General features: G+C 37.4%; 1 protein-coding gene and 1 pseudogene across 2 annotated transcripts; one reads left to right on the forward strand and one right to left on the reverse strand.

The window, feature by feature from the left end:
* The first annotated feature begins 325 nt into the window (after nt 1-325).
* Nucleotides 326-4,811, forward strand: LOC110865276 (probable plastid-lipid-associated protein 13, chloroplastic). 2 transcript variants are annotated; one of them, XM_022114518.2, is made up of 7 exons: nt 326-778; nt 3,481-3,602; nt 3,675-3,758; nt 3,867-3,963; nt 4,069-4,285; nt 4,395-4,447; nt 4,539-4,811. In XM_022114518.2, exons 1-7 carry the CDS (start codon nt 548-550, stop codon nt 4,623-4,625), a joined length of 891 nt encoding a protein of 296 aa, XP_021970210.1. In that variant the 5' UTR covers nt 326-547; the 3' UTR covers nt 4,626-4,811. The 2 variants fall into 2 exon arrangements, 1 of the variants encoding a protein (XP_021970210.1); XR_004860557.1 differs by having other exon boundaries at nt 331-778; nt 4,365-4,447; nt 4,539-4,778.
* Nucleotides 4,812-5,288: 477 nt separating this feature from the next.
* LOC110865275 lies at nt 5,289-6,928 on the reverse strand (annotated as a pseudogene).
* Nucleotides 6,929-22,328: the final 15,400 nt, after the last annotated feature.

A 22,328-nucleotide genomic window follows, 5' to 3' on the forward strand; every position in this document is an offset into this window, starting at 1 on the left:
CCGAAGGTCGTCGAGGTGGTCGTGATGGTAAAGTCTTGGTCTTTTTTGTGGTTAAAAGGTAGGTCTAAATTTTCCAATATTGTTTGGAAGGACTGGGTTCTTAATCCAATGTATATGTTGTAAGCGTTTCTTTGGCGGCCCTTACTTCGAGGGCGCACCCGTTTTCTAATGAAGTTCACTGTTCAATGAAAAAAGTATTAGTTGGTTTTGTTTGATTCACACATTTCATACCACTATAATATTTTAGGAGTAATTTCACGCGTGGTAAGGTTGTGTGCTCTTATCTAGTTAACCTATCTCTTTGTTATATTAGTATGGGTAGGAGCATGGTAGGAGATATGTTGGGCAAGTACTGGTTGTACTTGTACTTACAGTTAGTAGTTTGGTACATTTCCCCCCTTTCTAAATCTTCACTTCAACCTTCCTGTCAGCATATGCTGCTAAATCTACTCTCCCCCAACCTTCAAATTCATCTAACCCCTCAATCTCTTCACAAATTAGGGTTTACATCTGTATTCTAAATTTCAATCCCTATATTCTGTAATCAATGGCTTGTTGTTCAATTCAATCCATGGTCCCTTCAATTTCTGGCCTCTCTTCTTCGTCTTCCTTTTCTTATCCTTCTGTAATTGTTTTGCCTGTAAAATGCGTCAAGAGAATTGCTAAGAAACTTGAAGTGTGCAGAGCAATGGTGCAGCAGACTTCGGTTCCGGGAGCATCTGCTACTTATGCTAAGGAGATGGAGAGACTCTCTGCCAAAGAGTCTTTGCTTCTCGCTGTCGGTATTCGATAACTTACTCCTTTTGAGTTTTCGTTAATTGAATTTTGAGCATTCAATATTGTTGGTTTTATAATATTTATGATTTATGTGGATATAGTTTGTAGATGAAGCTGTTGTGATTGGAATTTGTTGATTTTGTTTTGATGTGTGAGAGTTATTATTTAATTCGGTTACGTGTAATTGTGAAACTCATGTGTTTGGTAGTTTGTTTATGAGCCTCCTCAAGAACTGTAATATATGATTTGGAAGAAGGGGTCATTTCAGATCTTTGTATGTGGCAGTGGAGTATGAAGGTCAGCATTCTATAGTGTGGTTATCCTGAGTCTAGGTGATAGGGTTTTCCATAAGGTGTCGAAAGAGACTATGCTGCTGGGCGTATGGCCCAACAACAAGATGGAAGGCCTATACATCTTATACCTCGAGAACAGATTGTATACAGTTTTATACCTCATGTAGATGAATCCAATTAACTTGTGCTTGATTTGGAGAGTATTGATGTGACATGAATCTTGAGGAGACGAATTGGGCTATTATCTTTCTTACTTCTCTACCTAATCTATGATCACTTTGTTGATACGAGGAGCGGAGGAGGTTCTAGCAGCCCTAGACTTTAAGGGATTGAAAAGGTCTGACCCTAAGGAAGATTTTGAGGAAGCTGTGCTGGTGAGGGGAGTTCAAGAATGCATATAGTACAAGTAGTTCTTTGCTTCATCTGGTTTAGAAGGAAGTGCTTCATATGCCATTATGAAAATCATCTTGAGAAGGTTCGTTTAAAGAAGAAAAAGAAAGGAAGCTTCATTCACGGGCAAGGAACCACAGAGTTCATATGCCTTCTCAGATGGGTATGATAGCGCATTGGTACTGGTGGTCACAAGCGCGACTAGATCTTGGATTCTGGATGCTTTTACCACATGACTCCTCACAAGGAATGATTAGAGATAATAGGCCTCTTGTGGTCAAAGAAGCTGGTGTGGTTACAATTCTGCTGGAGGGCGGCACAAGGAATGATTTTGCCAAGTGTTAAGTATGTACCCAATGTTGGAAAAGAATATTCTATTATTAAAAACTTTTAAATAAGTTTTTTTCTGGAAAAGAATATATTAAGTAAGATGGAACATGCGGTTCTTTGACACTCTAGGTGAAGGTAGGTATTTTGTGTTTATCATAGATGATTATTTTTAGTAGGGTCTAGGTACACACGAGTGAAGCATTTGATAAGCCTAAGTAGTGGGAAGCCCTGTGAAAATCAAACAAGCAGGCGGGTGAAGAAGAAGAACTATGGTACATACAATTGTCTCGAGTTTTATAACCAGTAGCTCAGTGGTTTCTACGCACGCCTCAACCGAACAGACTGGCGGAAAGGATTAATAGAACCTTATTTGACAAAGTAAGGTGTATGCTGTCGAGCTTAAGGTTGCCTCGTGCATTTTGGGAATAAGTTGTGACTATCGCTGCTATCTATTAAACATGTCCTGCTTTTGACTTGCAAACTCCTATGGAGCTATGGTGTGGGGAAACTTTAGCTTACATGCACCTTATGAGTGTTTGGGTGTGTAGCGTATGCGCATAGCAAGGAAAGCGGGATCCCAGCATAAACACATCTTTTTTTTTTAGAATATTGAAGAGTTGAAGGTTACACACTCTGAAGATGTGATGACATCAGGCCAAAAATGGTTGTGAGCAGCGGTGTTGAACCTGAAAAGATAGTGGTGTTGCGTGATAACCAAATTGTCGTGTCTGTAAACAAATTAAATGTTCCATGAGAGATCAAAGCACATTAATGGAAGCTTTACTTTATAAGACATGTGATGGAATCGAAGGCTATGGTAGTGGAGAAAGTAGACACCGAGGATAATGCAGCTAATTTTTAACGATGTGTTTAAAGCTGTTGCTCGTTGATTGCGGTTAAGTGGAAGATAATTGGGGACTAGCTCGATATCGGTAGTTATTGCGTAGTCTAGAATCCTGAGGGTGTTAAGTGTCATAAACTTATATGGGTCATCATCATCATCATACTCAGTAAATCCCACCAATAGCAAAGCTAAGGTAGGGTCTGAGGAGGGTAGATGTAGACAGCCTTACCTCTACTCCGTAGGGATAGAGAGGCTGCTTCCAGTGAGACCCCCGGCTCAATAAAACTTATATGGGTAAAGTTGCTAATTGTTTGTACTAACATATTAGTGGTTCATAAAATAGAGGAGCAGGGTTTGTTCTTCGGTAGCCTAGAGTGAATATTTTGATTCATCTTATCAATTTTCTTCTGGTGTTGAAACTGTTGAGTGAGAATTCATCTCTGATTTCCAACAGTATACTATAAAAGCACATGAGTTATAGTTGACATGATACAATTATAGTGGCCGCAACACTTTTTGCAGTATATTCATCTTCAATGTAAGATGCAGAACGTGCATAGCTTTGTGTGTTCTTAAGTTTAAATTAGGTACAGCATTTACCTTTAAACAAAATATAGAGCCAGGATTCAACAGAAGTTATTCCAAGTATAATTCAATTAACCCCTATATATTGGCATTTGGCGGAGGTCCAGTCAGATATTATCAAGTAATTTAAAAACAATATATGGCTTTTTTGAGACATTAAGAAGTAGATCTTTGCTAATCGAGTTATCACAATATTTAATGCTTTGCACAACCCTTAAATTGAAGCATTATACAAATATTTGAATTTTGAACTTCTTATAGTTCAAAGATGCTGGAGGGTTTGAGGCTCTAGTTACTGGAAAGACATCAGATATGCAAAAAATCGACGTGAATGAGAGGATAGTTGGTCTCGAGAGGCTTAATCCAACACCTCGTCCAACAACGTAAGTTTTAAGTCTAATTGGCAATTGATAATTAATTAAAGGATATTTATTATTAACTTATTCCTTTTCCAGATCTCCATTTTTTGAAGGTCGATGGAACTTTGAATGGATTGGATACGGAAGCCCTGGATTATTTGCTGCTAGACTATTATCAGAGTATGTGCTTTCTGATTGCTTAATCTCTTAATTTTGATAATGCTCATATATACACACACATGCACACACATATAAGCTTGTTTATAAAAACTTTATACAAATTTGCAGGAGATTTCCTGCAACATTGGCAAATTTGTCTAAGATGGATGTGGTGATTAAGGATGGATATGCAAAGATTACCTCAAACCTGAAGTTTCTGAATGCGGTAATATATTCTAAGACTCTACATAAGACCTTTTGCTATCAAACTATTACATTTTGGATAATATTTGCAGTGTAGAGATATAAAATACAAACTGTGAATATGCAGATCGAAAACAAGCTCGTTTTAACTACAAAGTTAACAGTGGAAGGCCCGCTTAGAATGAAGGAAGAATATACCGAAGGTGTGCTTGAAACTCCAACAGTTGATGAAGAGACAATCCCGCAACAGTTAAAAGGCTTTTTGGGTCAAGCCGCTAATACCATGCAACAACTTCCAGCTCCAATTAAGGATGCTGTTTCTGGTGGTTTTACAATTCCCCTCAGTGAGTGTTTCTTTTTTGTTCTTATTAGTTTGTATTGGTTATGTGAAGAATCCCAGCCTAAAAAAGAAATTAAAAATAGTTCCGAGTCTGTGATGTGTTATTTTTTCAGATGGAGCTTTTGAGAGGCTGTTTATGATTTCTTATCTTGATGAAGAGATCCTGGTAAGTTGTTATACACCTGTGTGTGTGCGCATGCGTACACAAATGTTTTGATTATTATATGTTAATAACATGTACAATGGATGTCGTTCAGATTATAAGAGACACGGCTGGGGTACCAGAAGTGCTTACACGATTGGATGTTGCACAACCTCCCGTTGATCCCATTGAAGTAAGCTGATCGAGTTGAAACAAATATGTACGGCATTTCATTTATTATTTGAACAACATATATATGAGTAATGTTAAATCATGGGAAGCACATGAAATAATATCAGTGGTTTCTAATTTGGTACAACTAACAATGATCATGAAAAATGGTCACTGAATGATATCTTCAAGGCAACGCCACTCGAATATTCGGTAACCACTAAGTGATGGTAGTCACTAGATATTGATAAAGTCGATTAACGTCTATTGTAGTTAAGTTCACCAAACTTTTCTCTATGTCCTTACCGTAGTATTTGATATCGCAGTTTGTTAACCTTAAAATGTTTAGTATCCAAGTCGCCTTCACAGCATCATGTCGTGATACGTGCCACCAGAAGTGATATACACACTACTTGAAAACATACCATCATTGACGGAACATTGTCGACAACCTCTTTTCTGATGCTGCGTGCATGTCAGTGATCCATCAGTTGTAAAAACACCTCCGTTTCGATGCCAAAGCATTTGTTCCACTCCTTCAGTGAACTATTTACCCACACCATATTTTCCATACAATATTACAGATGCATTATTTATGGCAGCCACTTTCAAAAAGCGACTTTTGATGGATATGATGTGTCCATCGGTGAAAGCCCTCTGTTTTGTAATGACTATAATACACAGGGAATTAAGGTTATATCAAAGAAACAAATTGACATTAATATCATAACATATAGATTACGTATAGTTTAATCAAATACGTCCATTGTTAACATGGTTTCAACATAAGTAAGACAGGTTAGCAGCTTGAGTACACAGTGGCATTGTAACATTGCTCAGAATTTGTGGTACCAGTATACACCTTTGTGTTCGCTATCTTGATCTGGCTCGATGTAGATGCATTCCTTAGCCTCCCTCCACATTGCTTTAAAGATCGGAGTCCTATCGATCTTATAGTATTCACCCATCACTGGTTTGACTGCATCTCTTGCTTCTTTTGCATGATAATGTGGAATGTACGAGATCAAATGATGCAAGACGTGAGTGTGTGTAACATCACGGAATACCCTATTCAGGAATCCAAAATCTCTATCGATGGTCAACAAAGCTCCTTTGATCCATACCCATTCGGTTGAATCATAATGAGGCAACGGGAGATGCGTGTGGACCGGTGTGGTGCAAGTGACCAAAACAAAAAACATGTGTACACCTAGCACCGGAATTGAATACATGCATGTCACCCAAGCTGCCCCCTTCGCTGCTACAAGAAGCTTAATTGCATAAAAAACCGCAAGCATACCAATATCAGATAGAACAACTTGAATCCGTTCATGCTCAGTGAAAATCGGACTCAGTGGGTCAAAGTGGTTGGCGAACCTCCCGTAATTCTTGCCAGAAATGTTAGTCAAGAGGTACAAAGGAAACCCTAAAGTCAACCTGAAAACCAAAGTGAACACTTGAACAGGTGGGTTGTTAAGTCGCTTTGAGTAAACCGCAACTTTGGACTTGCGTTTAGGAATGTAAACTTCATCGTGTGTTGGCATGGTGGTTCCAATGGCTGTATTTCCAAGAGAAATAAGGGGTAAAGAGAGTAGAATTAATGGAGGACGGACCCATCGGCATCATCGATCAACTATTGGTAGTCACTAAAGGCATGGTGACCACACTCATGACCAATTACCCATAGACCAGTGAGGATTCTAGCTTGACAAAACCAGTAAACCGGCCATGCTAAGTAAGCGAAAGGGGCAGGAAGAAGTGGAATGTATGTGTTGGCTAAGAAGTAAAAGATGTAGGCAACAATGAGGTCGTGAACAACGTAGTAAGATGAGTGGATGACTGATCGCTCGAAGCAATGGGCTGGGATCACTTTCTTTAGATCGCTCAACGAGAACAGTGGATCAACAGGGACACGTTTGAGGAGATCTTTTGCCTGATCAGGTGATTCCGACATCTGGTCACCTGCTCCCATTTTTCTGGTAAAATTATGAAGCTCAAGGAAGAACTTGAAAGATATTGTATGTTGTGTGTACTCTTTGGCTGGTGACTCTATTTTGTCCCTCCACATATCTGATATTTATAGATAGAGATCAACAACAACACCACCACCAACACCAACAGCAGCAACAACGAGTTTTTTTGAAGAACTAAGGCAGTTTTGGAAATAGTTTTCACAAAAATGCCATGCTCAAAACAATTTCACAAATAATGCTTTCTCCATTGTTAATGGCGGTTTTTCTTGAGATGTAGCCTTTGTCAGGAATGTTGCAGGGAATATTTAGCTTTAATCATTGGAATATGGTACATCTCCATTATGAATGACGATGTCTGCATAAAGGTCTTACATACTCCATTCAAAATGGCAATTTCTGGTACACACTCCATTCACAGTGGAGATTTTTGGTACACACTCCATTCACAATGGAGGGAGAACATTGTTTTGCAATCCGAGCCATTCCAAACCAGCCGATGAATGTAGGTCCTCACATAAGTGTTTTGCAACAGGTCACCGACTATCTTATAACGCTTCGCATTTTGTACTTTCCTTATTTAGAAAGTGTAATCGTATTTCTATTTTTTGGAAACTTGTAATTGTATCGTATTTCTTTTTCCAACATTGTAATCCGAGGCTTTGATCATAATGAAACTCGATTATTTTATACATACTTATGTTATACATTGCAAACTTGAATATATGCTCATACTCGGAAACTTATACTTTGAATATTTGAAACATCAGTTATGCATGCATTATACTCATACATTACACTTGTATGCTTAAAATACTTAAAACCGGCTGAAATACGCGAAACTGTCCAAACATGACCCTCTCATGCGACTGTACTTCGCGCGAAAAGACCATTCGTACGAAGAGACCATTCGTGCGAAGAGACCATTCGTGCGGACTGACCTCAGTCACACGAAACACTCCATCTACACCAGACCTGCTCCGTACCTATAAATACGTGACCACTTTCACTTCCAAACACTTTCCAACACTTCAACTCTCTCTCAACTCACTGAACTCGCACACTTCGGACAGAAGATTACAACAATCTCTAAGTGAGTTCTAAGCTCATTTCCTAAATCCTCTCCTTCTATTTTCTTCTACTTTCTTCAAATCTTCATACTTGGGATAACCCCTCGGATGGTTTTCACAGCTTGTCTTGGCAATCTAAAGTGAAACCTTACCACATTGAGGTCCAAGTAAGATTTAAAGTTCTGTTTTATTAAAAGTTCTTGTACAAAACATTCTGGATTTGAGATTTGGTGAAATCTTGTACCCACCGAGCCCACAACTAAGCCCATAGTTGTGAGTTTATGTTGAGGTTGAATATCACCAAGAAACGAGCTCAACATCTGAGTCTGCCGTACGAACCAAGTCCTCTTCGCACGGACAGACTTCCATTCGTACGACTTCGTACGACTGAGTCCCTTTGTGTGGACTGACTTCCCTCCGTACGAACTGATATTTCGTTATTTTCCGTTCATGCATAATTCCAGGATTCACCATCCCCAATATGGATGAACCTGTGTTTTGGTAAGAGTGTGGATCGTGGGAGCCTTGGCTTTTCAAACTAGTCCCACTACCTCACTTGTGTACATTGTAAATGAACACCCAAGTGGTTTCCTAGCATCAAAGTAAGTTAACCCTGCCTCGCCTCCAACACTTGCCATGTTGGGAATGACACGCCCGTGTTGTCCTTGTTTGGCCACTTGGATTATTCATTAGTTAGTTTTATTATTCTTATTCATGACCAACTGGGTTTAGCAACTACGTTGATAAACTTTGAGCTTAGGTGAATCATACAACGAGGTGATTATACCTCCATGCTTGACTTCCATGAAATCTGTGACAATACTAGACTGATTAACACTACTGTATAATATAACATATAAAATACACTAAACTGAATTCATGACGTTAACCGGTCTATGGTTGAATGTTCAACAGGACCTTCTGTTCGTACGAACTGGCCCCTTCGCATGAAAGGACCTTCTGTTCGCATGAACTAGTTCCCTTCGCATGAATGGACCTTCCATTCACACGAACAGTGTTGTGTACTTCGGTTATCTTTTTATCTTTGTTCTAAGTTCCTCGTTGACGATTCTAATGGGCAATTCAGGACCCATGAAATCACATAAACTTAGTGTCTGGAACGAGTGCTTAGACGAGATATACATACTTTTTATACTTTAATTCCAATCCGAATCCTTCGTCCAAATCCGAATAACTCACACACCTCCGTTTCCCCATTGTAGGGTAACCTCGGTGTTCCAACTCTCCTCATCGCCAACTCGCGAATTAAAAAGGAAAGCTTTGCAAAACCGTGAGTATACTCGACACCCTTTTTACTTTTTACACTTTTGGGTGCACACGTTCATGCTATTAAACTCACACTCAATCACATACTTTATGCTTAAAAACACAAACACACAATCCTTCATACATGCTTAATATGTTATGCTTGAGTTCGTATATGCTAGGTTATCCTTATGCTTTATACTTGTTATTAACTTTGTACAAGTCTCCCTTAACATGTATAACGCTATAGGAGTAACGCACCGCCCGTATTCTTGAGGTCATGTTAAGTTAAGCAAAATGGTCTTATCGTTGTGACGATAAGATTACACTAGCATGAATCTTTGGGTTGACATTTATAGTTGCATGCTAGTTATATGTTAATTCTTGATAACAATTATGCCATATGGATTTGTTTAAACTTTGATACTTATGCTAGTACTTAAAAATTGTATACTCACCAATACTTGTTGTATTGAACTATACTCTGAAACGTGTTGCGGGAATTTGATGACGATGATGACAAATGGAATCTAGCAGGATTGACTAGAAACTCATTTTAAAAAAATTAGTATTGTTGTTGTAACTATTTCATGTATCTTGTTGTACTTTGTTTCAATGTTGTACTTTTATATTTTGAAATGAAATTAAATTTGAGTTTATTAAATATTGTCTCAAAATAGTGTTATGAAGTCTTTTACAATCTCGTTTTCATCTCACTCTGATGTTTCACCCATCGGTTGGGGTGTGATATATCTGTTCGCAAGGTGCAAAGAAAAATAAGTGCATGTTAGGGTACTGAAAAAAATTATGAAAAATATCTATGTGCGTATCCTTCACCTTGGTTGGCAGCTTCTTCATAATATGCCACATGCAAAGTCTGTGACGAGATCTTGTAAAAATTTGTTGGATAGTCTATTTCATCTACGGGTCCTGATCGCTTAAGATCAACTGGGATCGGGTCCCATGTGCTTTCAATAAGGCATGGAGTAACCATTTATATGATTCAATGGTCTCATTTAAAATCAACCCAACATCGAAGGTCACATAATGCATGTGACTGTCTACACCAGTGAATGGTACAAAAACTATGTTGTACTTGAAAAATGGGGTAGGGCGGTCATCATAACATTTTAATGGGTTTCAACAACTAAATATATGTGGGAAATAAAACATGTTGCGTACGTTAGGTGATTATGTGACAAATGTAACATATGTACTCACTTATTTATCTGGTAGGTGGCATCGAACGCTAGTACATCGCCGAAAGCATTGTAGTTTAGCTTGGATATTTCATCAGCCCAGAACACAACCTCTAGTTTCCCTTCAGATACAACAAAGTCGTAGAAGAAGTTTGGCAAATTTTTGCTTTGATTGTGGAGTCGTTCCACAAAAAGTTGAGCGTCTCGGTCACCTATGAAAATCCTCAATTGCTGGCTGAAGTTTTTAAAGTTAAAGGGAGTACCATGCACGTTATGATGATCGTCTTTGATACTTACTAGGCGTCATTGGGTCTTGACCGGCCCAATACGATTAATGCTCATTCGGTGGATAAACAGTTGGGTTGCAAATGAGAGTTTTCTTGATATTTTTGATAAGTCATAGTTGAATGGGTCAATAAGGGGATGATTATGAACATCAATCCAGTTGTGTACAACAAAACGAAGAGGGTTTTGGGTCATTACAACAAGGAGCTGGGCTTTGCAATCCGTGAGTGTGAAGGTATTTTTCCTGTTGGTCATGACCGAAGACTCGCAAAGAGTGTCGAACGTCCTTTTTTGTTGCGGTTTAGCAGCCTTCGAGCACCTTAGGTATTTGTGCATGGCATATCTATTCAAAACCTTCGTTTACGCCTTTTTACATTGAACCCAGGTTGATATCCGTAGGCCTTATATATTGCAATAAGCTATTCGAATGTATCATATGATTTTTCCAAGGACAGGATGGAACTCCTTGTCCACAATGGGAGTCCAAAATTTGCTTCCTTGTGGCGTCTGAGTTATGTTGTAGCGGGTTGTTCCTTGTTAATCATCTGTATATAATATGTGTGACAAGTAACACATGTAAAATGTGTTGGTAGCATTACATGTTACATATTTAACATACATTTATTACATTTGTAACACATCAAACTACCTGTTGTTTTGAAGGAAAGTACATTTTGAACGCTCGTAACATGTGTTACACACGTAGGCATCATGGTAGTTTCAAAAAATATGTGTGTTCCGGGGCAAAAGTATCCTTTTCCCAACACGTAACATTATGTCTACATGTGTTACACTGGTAAGTATGTAACTTTTAACGAGAAAGCACATATTTTTGAACCTCCCCAAGTATATGTTGAATCAAGTGGTGGTTACTTGTGTTAGATGGCGATCATGTAGCAGGTGTTGGTAACACTGCATGTAACATATGTAAAGTTACTTTGTTGAATCAAGTGGTGGTTACTTGTGTTAGATTGCGATCATGTAACAGGTGTTGGTAACATTGTATATTATGTATGTAAAGTTACTTTTTTTACGTACGTAACATGTGTAAAACAGTAGTTTGTTACTTTGAAGGAAAATGCATTTTGATCAGCGTAACACGTCTAACACATGAGGGCATTATGTTAGGTGTTGGGAAAAGGTTACTTTTAGCCGCTTAACACGTGTTACGGTGATCATTACACAAAACATGTACAAGAAATTTTACACATGTTACATGTATCACATATTGTTGACTCACCACATGTGCGTCGTATTAGGTGGGTGTAACTTGATTGGTGTAATACGTGTAAACATCATGTTAGGTTCAAAAAATATGTGTGCTTTGAACAAAAGCATCTCTTTCCCAATACCTAACATGATACCTACATGTGTTAGACGTGTTACATTGGTCAGAATGTTACTTTTATCGAGCTTAAGCAAAACAAAGTCTTACACTAAGTGAGAAAACCTTGTAACACGTGTTACAACATTTGGAGTACTCACACGCAAAAAAACGAGGAAAAGGTAAAGAAAACCTTCATGAACATCGGGGCCGATGAGTGGGGATTTTCCTCTTTCATTGGTAGATGGAGGTAACAGCGAGTCCTCGTCATAGTCATCATTCCACATATCTAAAAAATAGGTTTGAACTAGTAATTAGAAAACATAATAACACAAAACTTAAGGTATTTTTCTGGAAAAAAACCTTTAATATGTAGATGTTAAACCTTCTTTAGTTGGTGAACACATCTGAAAGTGTGTTTGTTGTACATTTGTGTCTGGCCCGATGTTTTCATCTCTAACATATTTAACTCCTGTTTATGATGAAGAAAAGGATGAAAGTTACTTGGATACCATTTCCAAAACACATAACACTCGTAAAAAATGCCACAATCCATTAACCTATTTGCGCATATGTTTCGAACACCAAAAAGCCACCAGGAAAAGGCGGCTTGCTGATTTAAAAAAAATGAAACAAATGAAAAACTTCAAAACTTTAAACAAATAAAAACACATGTTTCCATGTATAAATCAACAATAAAACACATGAGAAACAAAACATAATGAGGATGTAGAATATCATGTTTCAATATTTGAAATGGAACTATATAATATGAAACCACCCAAACACATGAATCTGTTGTAAAAGACAAAAACAAAATTATAGTTGAACCACACCAAATACACTAACCACAAGAAAAACACATAACCAAGCAACAAAAAACAACGTATACCTGAAGAAGATGAACCCCGATGAAACAAGCAAGTCATCGGACATTCATCACCGATGAAGTTGTTTCGGAAAACACGGCTAGGGGAGTAAGCCTCAAGATCATCGATGAAATCCTATGGGTCACCCATGTCAAGATAAGCAACAATGGTGGAAAAAAGCGGATTGGAGGAGATGAAAGTACAAATGAAAAAGGTGTGTGTGTTTGTAAGAGGATCTTTCAAACAAAAGGTGATGGTTTGGCGGAGGGTACTCGATGAAGCTTGGGGGAGTGTGTGGGTTGGTAGGGTACAAGCATACATAAAAGAGAGAAATGCCCTTTAAGCATGTGTTTCTACATGATGATGTCGAACAATCTTGTCCACATAATGAAGGTTTGCTTGGCTTTCTCATTTAGGAGGGTTTTCCCTATATATCTACAGTATATATATATATAGGATTAGGTTCAAACGTGAACAAAATCCCAAGAGTGAACTGCGTGAACTGATCTGGGCCCTTGATTTTTATGATCTTGAGATTAAAGTGAGTGGCATGATGGTAATTATTTGATATTTTTTTTATTTAATTAAATACAAAAAGGGTATATGTGTAATTTCAATCTTAAATTGATTGCATAAATCTCTCACAAATCAAGTAATCATTTATCCTTTTAAATTGATTGCATAAATCTCTCACAAATCAAATCAAGGATTAGGAAAGATGTAACTTAATTTAATTATTAAAATAATTATTTGTTTAAATGCGATGTACACATGTGTATTCTGATTTTGCCCTCTTTTTAATGCGATGTACACATGTGTATATCGTCTGTTTTTGTGATATCTCGGAAATTTTTTTTGTATTGAATGTTGATGCACACCTGTGAATTACTGTACACATATGTACGATGCTGAGTACACATGTGTACTGTTCTTTTTATATCCAAGTACACATGTGTATACCGTTGAAATATGAAGGTTACGTAGATCTTAAAAATCAAAATTTGAAACATGGTGATGAAATCTGAAATAAAAATTAAAATTGAAATCTGATGATTTGTTGTTTGTTTTGATAATTATCTTATTAATAAATAAACATAATGTGGATAATGAATTTAAATTAGGAAACATGTAACTTAATTCAATTATTAAAATAATGATTAAATCTAAATTTTTATATAATTACAATCCTACCCTTAACTACTAAAAAGGAAATCAAAGGTCCTTATTTGTTCACGCAGTTCACTCTTGGGAGGTTGTTCACGCTGGAACCCTACCATATATATATATATATATATATATATATATATATATATATATATATATATATAGTGTGAGGTTCATTGGGGAACACTAAAAAAGTGAGGAACCGGGGAACACTCTTAAAAATTTAACTTAACATGTTAAAAATCAAAATTTTTAAAATTCTTTTTTCGGCGCTTCTCCTTTAAAATTGTTTCTACATGTATTTATAAGGAAAAAATTTAGAAGAACATAAGTTTTAACATGCTAAGTATAATTTTTAAGAGTATTCCCCGGTTCCCCACTTTTTTAGTGTTCTCCAATGAACCCTCCCCTATATATATATATATATATATATATACTATATATATATGGGGGCTGCTAGAATGAAAACCACCCCGAGTTGTAAGAACCGCGAGAACTACACCCCACGGAGCGCCGTTCGCCATGATTTTTTTTTACAAGTAGATATGTGTATTATAAACACAGCCGTAAAAAATCATGGCGAACGGCGCTCCGTGGGGTGTAGTTTTTTACACCACAAGTTTGGTGTTTTTTAATTTTTTTTCTTTTTTTTTCACCAAACTTGTGGTGTAAAAAACTACACCCCACGGAGCGCCGTTCGCCATGATTTTTTACGGCTGTGTTTATAATATACACATCTACTTGTAAAAAAAAATCATGGCGAACGGCGCTCCGTGGGGTGTAGTTCTCGCGGTTCTTACAACTCGATGTGGTTTTCATTCTAGCGGCTCCCATATATATATATATATATATATATATATATATATATATATATATATATATATATATATATATATATATATATATATAGGGGAGCGCTAAAATGAAAACCACCTCCAGTTGTAAGAACCATGAGAACTTTTTGATCCGGGGCGAGTTGGACCAAATTTTTTTTTTCATAAACGTAGATGCGTGTATTATAAACACATTTGTAAAAAAAATTCAAAAAAAAAAAATGTCGTATGTGTAGTTTTGAGCACCACAAGTTTGTGTAACACGCATCTACGTTTATGAAAATTTTTTTTGGTCCAACTCGCCCCGTACGGTGTAGTTCTCATGGTTCTTACAACTGGAGGTGGATTTTCATTTTAGCGGTCCCCTATATATATATATATATATATATATATATATATATAGGGTCAGGATTTAGAGAAAACGCTCAAAAGTGTGAGAACAGTGAGAACGCTTATGGGTCGTCCGATCAAAACAATCCATGGACTAGATTGCGCGGTGGCGTTTTCGTAAATAACATCAATTTTATTATGTGGGACGCGCTTCATTAAGGGTAAAAGAGTCTTTTACCGCTCATATTCAAAACGCCATCAAATGATAAAATGCCATTCAAAAAAAACAAAACGCCATTAAAAAACAAAACGCTAAAAATTAGTGATAAAACGCGTTGGATATTACAGGAAGATGAAACAACACAGTAACTGAATTTCAGTTATTAACATTTATTAGAAGAAATTCCCTCCTAAATTACGCGCCAAAAACATCATTATATAAACAAGGTAAAACATAACTTCCATAATCACTTCAATCTATCCATTTCTGCAAAAAGACATCTTTAACAAAAAACGCCAACTTAACCAAAACGCCAAAAATGGCAACAATCGTTTCGTGGAGATACACTCTGGGAATCAGGCGATACGTCCTCCGTTTTGACAACAGAAGGAGGGTGTATGTTAAGACGGTCAGGGCAATTCTGAAGATGGAAGAAGAGATACAGAGGCGAATCTTATCCATTGGCATCGCTCTAGGCAACGAATGCCATGAAACACATATGCTTATGAAAGCATTAACCAGGAAATTTGGAGCAATCAAAGCAGATGTGAAGCCGGGCCCTGTCATGACATCATGGCGTTTTGATTATGAAACAGACATGGTGACCGTTACATACGACAGCGGAGAGGAGGAAGTCTACTAGCTAGAAAACATCATGACAAAGCAGCGTCTGGGTTTCATGGAAGAATTGCATAACGCCACTTGTACCAACACAGAAATAGACTCAAAATTGGAGTTAATGCAAGACATGTTCAAGTGGAGGCTTCAGAATCTTCAGGAACAAGAAGCTAATGAAGGTGAAGGTGATGACATGGATCAAGATCCAGATGAAGACTCCGAGGAGGAAGAAGATGACGTAAGTGATGGATACTTTTTGGATAAAGTACCTTCTGACGAAGGCTTTTAATTTTTTTTTCGTTTTTTTTCTCCTGTGTAATCTTTTTTTTTTTTAAGATAATTAAATGATAAATTTCTCTCTTTATTAGCAAAACTCCAAAAAAAAAAAAAAATACTAAAAATGGTTATTTCTTACAAAACGCCAAAAATAACAAAAAATATTTTTCCTGCTTAATATTTTATTTACTCCGTTATTGTATTTTGTCATCTTGGTCTGCATAACGCCATTAAAAAAAACGCCAAACTTAGATGATGGGACGTCTATCACCTGTAAAACTGATAAAAGCTGTTCAACACAGTAAATACAAAAACAGTAACTGAAAAGACAGTTATTTTATTACTATAATTTATTACAATAAAAAAGTCCTGCCTAAACTACGCGCCAAAAAACTCCTATAAGAGAGGGGTCTATACACAATGAAATTGATCACACCCAGAAAACACAAACGCCATATCCTCTAGAAACCACTCACTTTAAAACGCCAAAAAAATGTCTTCTTCTGAGGGGTTATCTCAATAATATTTTGCTGAATGAGATGGACAAATATTTAAGAAAAAGAGACTGATGATAGTGATATGCCATCATGTAAGCTTTGTTCTTGATGAATATCGGCATGGAATAAAGGGATCAACACAAGTGTAAAATGCTATTTTGGACTCCATTATTATAAATAGCATCAAGCAAGAGTTGACCTTCAATGACATGCCACCAAATAAGAATATCACACCAAAAAACAGGTTGCCACTAACCAGCTTCGACTGAAAAAGATGGGGTTTATGTAGGAAAATTGGAATCTAGCTAAGATATTCAAAAAAGGTTCAAAACGCCAAAACAAATACAAGAAGAAAGAGGCTGATGACAGTGAAGATTCGGAAGAGAAATTAGATTACCATTTTTATTTTTTTTTTCATTTTATATTGTTTTGTTATCAAGTTATCTGTTGTTTTGTTATCTAATTCTCTGTAAATAAAACATATTATTATATAAAACGCCAAAAACTACAAACACCAAAATGCTAGTTGTGACACTCTAGGTTTTCCCGAGCCAATATCTTGTAGTGACATTGTGTGTGTGTATATTATTAAATGAAAGTTGTGTTTTATCTTGATGTTCTATGTGATCCTTGCACGAAGTGATGTATATGTAATATGTATATGTATATGTGAATGTCTATTAGTGAGCCGAGACCCCTTCCTTGCACACTACAGGCTGCCAACCTACCTACCCAGCCCAACAACACAAGGACCCGACTCGAGACCACTCGGTCTTGAGTAAACAGTAACAGTTGGGCCGGCTGGGCCGCAACCTTCCTTAGCCCACTCGGAAACCCACTTAGAGTGCATCACCTTCTATATAAACCTAAAACCCTCACACACTCTCCTCTACACTCTCTCTCACTTCATCCTCACTTCCTCTCTCTCTCTCTCTCTCTAGAAAACCTTAAACCCTAACAATCAAGCATCACCTCTCCCCTCCTTTCTCTCGGACCGAACCGGTGACAACACTAGAACTCTCGGCTCAAGCTTGGAATCATCGACCCTTTATACCCTCACACTTAGAGTATCTAGCCGGTTAGTGTCTCTTTTAGTTTCTATTGACAAAATGCATGAAAAATTGTTGTTTATCTATGATGAAGGTGTTTGCTTGATGATATGAGTATTATGTTTTGCTTGATTTAAGTGATGAAAAGGTCCATTCATGATGATATGTGAACAGTTTGGTAGAAGTATGATAATAAAAGTGATGTGTTAAAGTTGATAATGAGGTTTGATACATGATTAGGGTGTTATATGATGCAAACATGATTTATGAATTAGTGATGGTAAATAATTGCTGAAAATGCTTCCAAAGTTGCAAGTATAGATCTAGGATAACATGTTTCGGGTTGGTTTTGAATGGTTATGCATGATGAATAATTTGAATATATGATGAACAACATGGATATGAGTTGAAGGTGCCTTGAATATTTGAAAAACTTGTTGTTTGATCCATTTTGGTTAATTGTTAGACAAAGAAACATGTTTGTGCATTATCATTGGATAGTACATAGGATCATGAAATCGGAATTCTATTGGATAGTACGATTTATGCAGACATTCTAGAAACAGCAGGTGTTGAAGTCGAAACCCTTGGTCTTGACTCGAAACCATTGAGCTACAACTCGAGACCGCAGTGATTGCGACCCGAGACCTTGACCAAACAACTCAAAACGGACTTCAGGGACTCGAGACCATCAAGGTCTCGACTCGGGATCGCATAATCTCAACTCGAGACGGGACTCGAGACCTCCGAGGTTGCGACTCGAGATTGCGTGTTCTTGAGTCGAGACCACCTTGTCTCGACTGGGCTGCTTACTTTAGTTATTGGGCCACAATGTGATTTGTTTGGGCTGCCTGTTTATCTGGACTATGTGCTAGTTGTTACTGTTTGACTGTTCAAATAGTAGAGCGGGCCCAATAACTCAACGTTTAACTGTATGCATGCTATGTGTTAGTTATGTGTAGAATATACGTGATCTTCCTGTACCCAAACCTGACCTATACTGGTAACCATGTTAGGACGTGGTGACCAGCGTACTTGACCAAGAAAAACTAAACTGCCGAGCAACCCAAGGTGAGTTCACAACTTTTAAAGCATGCGTTCCTGGTGGTTTGGGAAAACGGAACTTAAAACAACGCTATCCCTTGTAAGGGATACAAACCTATTTTCTCCCCTTGTGCGGGACTCTTAGTTAATTACTGTTTATACGGAATGCAACGAGCAACACTAAACGAAACTCTATCACTCAAGTCCCTACTACTTAATACCGATTAGTCGCCGGGGCCAGGCGAACGGGTTATTAGTTGATAGTGCTATTTAGGTCTTACCAGCCTCACACCGTGCCTGTAGAGGATCAGTCGTGAACTAATGTACTCTGGCAAACCGTCAATGATGATAGAACATTGACAACGGGGCACTGCGGAAACGTACGGTTACCTAGTATTCGGTATTGGAAAAACAGTTTAGTCGCTTACTTATGGGGTAGCTCCCCATGGCATGTATAAACGGATAAATTAACTGGTGAAACAAGTTTTTGGAAATTAAAAACTGGATGACTCGTGAACTCGCCAACATTTTTGTTGATACCCTACTGCATGCTTTGCAGGTACCCAGTAACTCAGGAGCTTGCTACTTGGGGGATGTGTAGTGGTCGTCTAACCCATGCGTTGGGTTCTAAATAAGCTTGAACTATGAACTTTGTTTTAAACTGTTTGTCTATGCTTCCGCTACTTACTTAAGCTACTATTTGAACTTAAAACCTTTGAACTTTGATTATGATATTTGCTAACCCTGTGGTTGGTGAGTATTGCTTTTGCTATTAATTAAATTGCTCAGTATAATTGGTGGCTGGATCCTGGTCAGTCACGCCCCCAAGCGGTGGTACTGCGCATGTGGATTTTGGGGGTGTGACACTAGTACTGTGAAAACTGTGAGAACAAGTGCTGACAAAGCAACTACTCAAATGTATTAAACGCCAAAAAATTCATTAAACGCCAAAAAAAAACATTTGATCTTATTGTTAACTCATGAAAATATTAATGGCTCGTAGTGAATATTACACAAAACGCCATAAAACGCCAAAAAATTGACTAAAAAACGCTATAACGCCAAAAAAATTATCTATGTGACACAAAAACAATTAATTCATCGCCAAAAAGTTTAATAAATAAAATTAACGCCAATAAAATTTAGACGCCAGAAAATGTTATAGCGCGTTAGGAAAATAAAAGAAGATTGAAAAGACAAAAAAACCCCTCGGACCCTGATCATGTCTCGCGCCACGTGTTAGGCCAGGATGCGTTCTCACCGTTCTAACACTTTTGAGCGTTTTCTCCTGATCCCGTTTCTCTCTCTCTCTCTCTCTCTCTATATATATATATATATATATAGAGAGAGAGAGAGAGAGAGAGAGAGGGTAAGGTTTGTTTGAGAACCACTCTTATTGCGAGAACTACGAGAACCAATGTTAACACAACAAAAAACCCCCTCCAACTCACAAAAACCTAAAAAGACCTAACCCCCACCCTCAAAAAATCTAACCCCCCACACCTAAGCGAAAATGCGAAAAACTAAACCATAAAGCTAAACCACACACAACTAAATGCTAATAAAGTTTTTTTAGTTACGAAATTTAGGGATTTATAATAAAATGATTTTTTTGTGTTTTTAATCTTTTTAGGTATTTTTGGTTGTTTTCATACTGGTTCTCGCGGTTCTCCTAATAAAGGGTGGTTCCTAACGAATCTTTATCCTGTATAGAGAGAGAAACGAGGTTAGGAGAAAACACCCAAAAGTGTGAGAACGGTGAGAACACATCCTGGCCCAACACGTGGCGCGGGACATGATTAGGGTCTGAGGGTTTTTTTTGTCTTTTTAGTATTCTTCTCCTTTCCCGATTTTCGCGTTTGACATGCTGCTTTATTTTTTGCGTGCAAGATAATTTTGGCGTTATCTAGAATCATTAATTACTTGGCGTTTTACTATTTTTCTCAGATTTCTTCTCGTTGAATTAATTCTTTTTGTGTCACACATTTACTTTTTTTGGCGTTATGGCTTTTTCCATGTCATTTTTTGGCGTTTTGGGTCTTTTTGTTAATAACTGATTACCATAGATTAATATTTTATAAAATTACAATAATACGAAATCAAAATAAACTAATAGTCTTCCGTGGGTGGGATTACATCAGAGATGTACCCATCGCTTTGTTCATCACTTTCTTCAGATTCATCATCATCAAATTTTAGATTTGCGTATAACGCCACTAGCTCGTCTCTTCTTTGCTGCAGCCTATTCTTGAATATCAATGCATCCTTGGATTTTGGTGTGACACCGGTGCCTCCACGGCCATCAAACAAATGCCAAATCAATGAAATATTGTGTTTCATACTTGAGATTTGTAAAAATATGTGTATCGTTTGCACATATCAATTCTTGTTCGATTTCGGGTTTTAAATCGCTTTCTGGAAGGTTATACGCGATCTGATGCGAAAATATAACCTGTTTAATGCAACAAACACTCTGGAATAGTGACATAGGCTTAACATACCTTAAATAACCTTTACATAACTTAGAAATAAGTTTTGGATGGTTTGGTATGCCGAAATCAAGTTTATTCGCTTACAAGGACTAAATTCGACAAACTACGAAAGTATGGCGATTTGTACTGTAACGAACATTCTGGAACTTGATCATAAGTTAAATATGCCCTAAATATCCTTTACATAGCTTAGAAATAGGCTTTGAGGTGTTTTGTGCGTAAAAATAAACTTTATGCTCATTCAGGGACTAAAAGCATCAAAAAGTGCATAAGTTTGCATTTTCGCGCATATCTTACGTTCTGAATACATCCAGACATCCAAAACTTTATGTAATCATTAAAATATTTTATTTTAGTGATTGGCATGATAAAATTCCATTCGTCGCGTAATGTGGATCGTTTTTCGCATTCGTTCGTGTTTCGTCGTAATTAACCGAACAACGTAAACGTACGACCAAACGAACCGACATCCGAGATATTTTTGAGCATGTTTCATGTTCCCTATACTTTAACTTCATTTTAGAGCCTTGAAATGGGATTAACGGGGCTTAAACGTGTCAAAAATGCATCAAAAACCATGTTTTGCACATTGAGGGACCAAAATTGACATTCTGCCATAGTTATCTTAGGAAGGGACCAAAATGGAAAATCTAAATTCCAGCTTGTTCCAGCTGTTCCCCTCATTTGCACATGGTTTTAATGAAACTAGGGCACCCATGGTTTCACAAAACCATGGACACATGTATACGGATGAGATTAAAGCTCGTTTTTTCAAGAAACGATCCTAACGGTTCTTGTGTTCCTATAAATACCCAACCCCATTTGCTTCAAAACCCACACCTTGATCTGATTGCTCTCTAAGTTGAAGTGCTTACACTTCATACCTGAGAATAATCGGGTCAAACTTCCGTTCTTGGACCTTTTGTAAGTATTCTTTCGTTCTTTTACGCGTTTTTAACGTGAAAGTCAAACTTTGTTTGACTTTCTGCATTGACCAGTTTATGGTCAACACGAAGTTCGTTTGAACTTCATAACATGAGCATGATCATGATGGTTATAGTCCCTAGTGACTATACCTATTGATTACCACGTTATCTAGGCTTAGTGACGAGTCGTAGTTTCGGCCAAAATGTGTATTCTTGTGTATTTTGTAACCAAGCTACTTTTGGGTATCAAGACCCTTTGTCTTGATATCAAACTTGTTTTCAAACCTCGTTAAACATGTTTT

This window comes from Helianthus annuus, chromosome 6, assembly GCF_002127325.2.
Source record: "Helianthus annuus cultivar XRQ/B chromosome 6, HanXRQr2.0-SUNRISE, whole genome shotgun sequence".
Lineage (NCBI taxonomy): Eukaryota > Viridiplantae > Streptophyta > Magnoliopsida > Asterales > Asteraceae > Helianthus > Helianthus annuus.

Coding starts and splice junctions, on each gene's coding strand:
- LOC110865276 (XM_022114518.2), top strand. CDS start 548: ATGGCTTGTTGTTCAATTCAATCCATGGTCCCTTCAATTTCTGGCCTC. Junction 3,603..3,674: donor CCAACACCTCGTCCAACAAC/GTAAGTTTTAAG, acceptor TTCCTTTTCCAG/ATCTCCATTTTTTGAAGGTC. Junction 4,286..4,394: donor TGGTTTTACAATTCCCCTCA/GTGAGTGTTTCT, acceptor TTATTTTTTCAG/ATGGAGCTTTTGAGAGGCTG.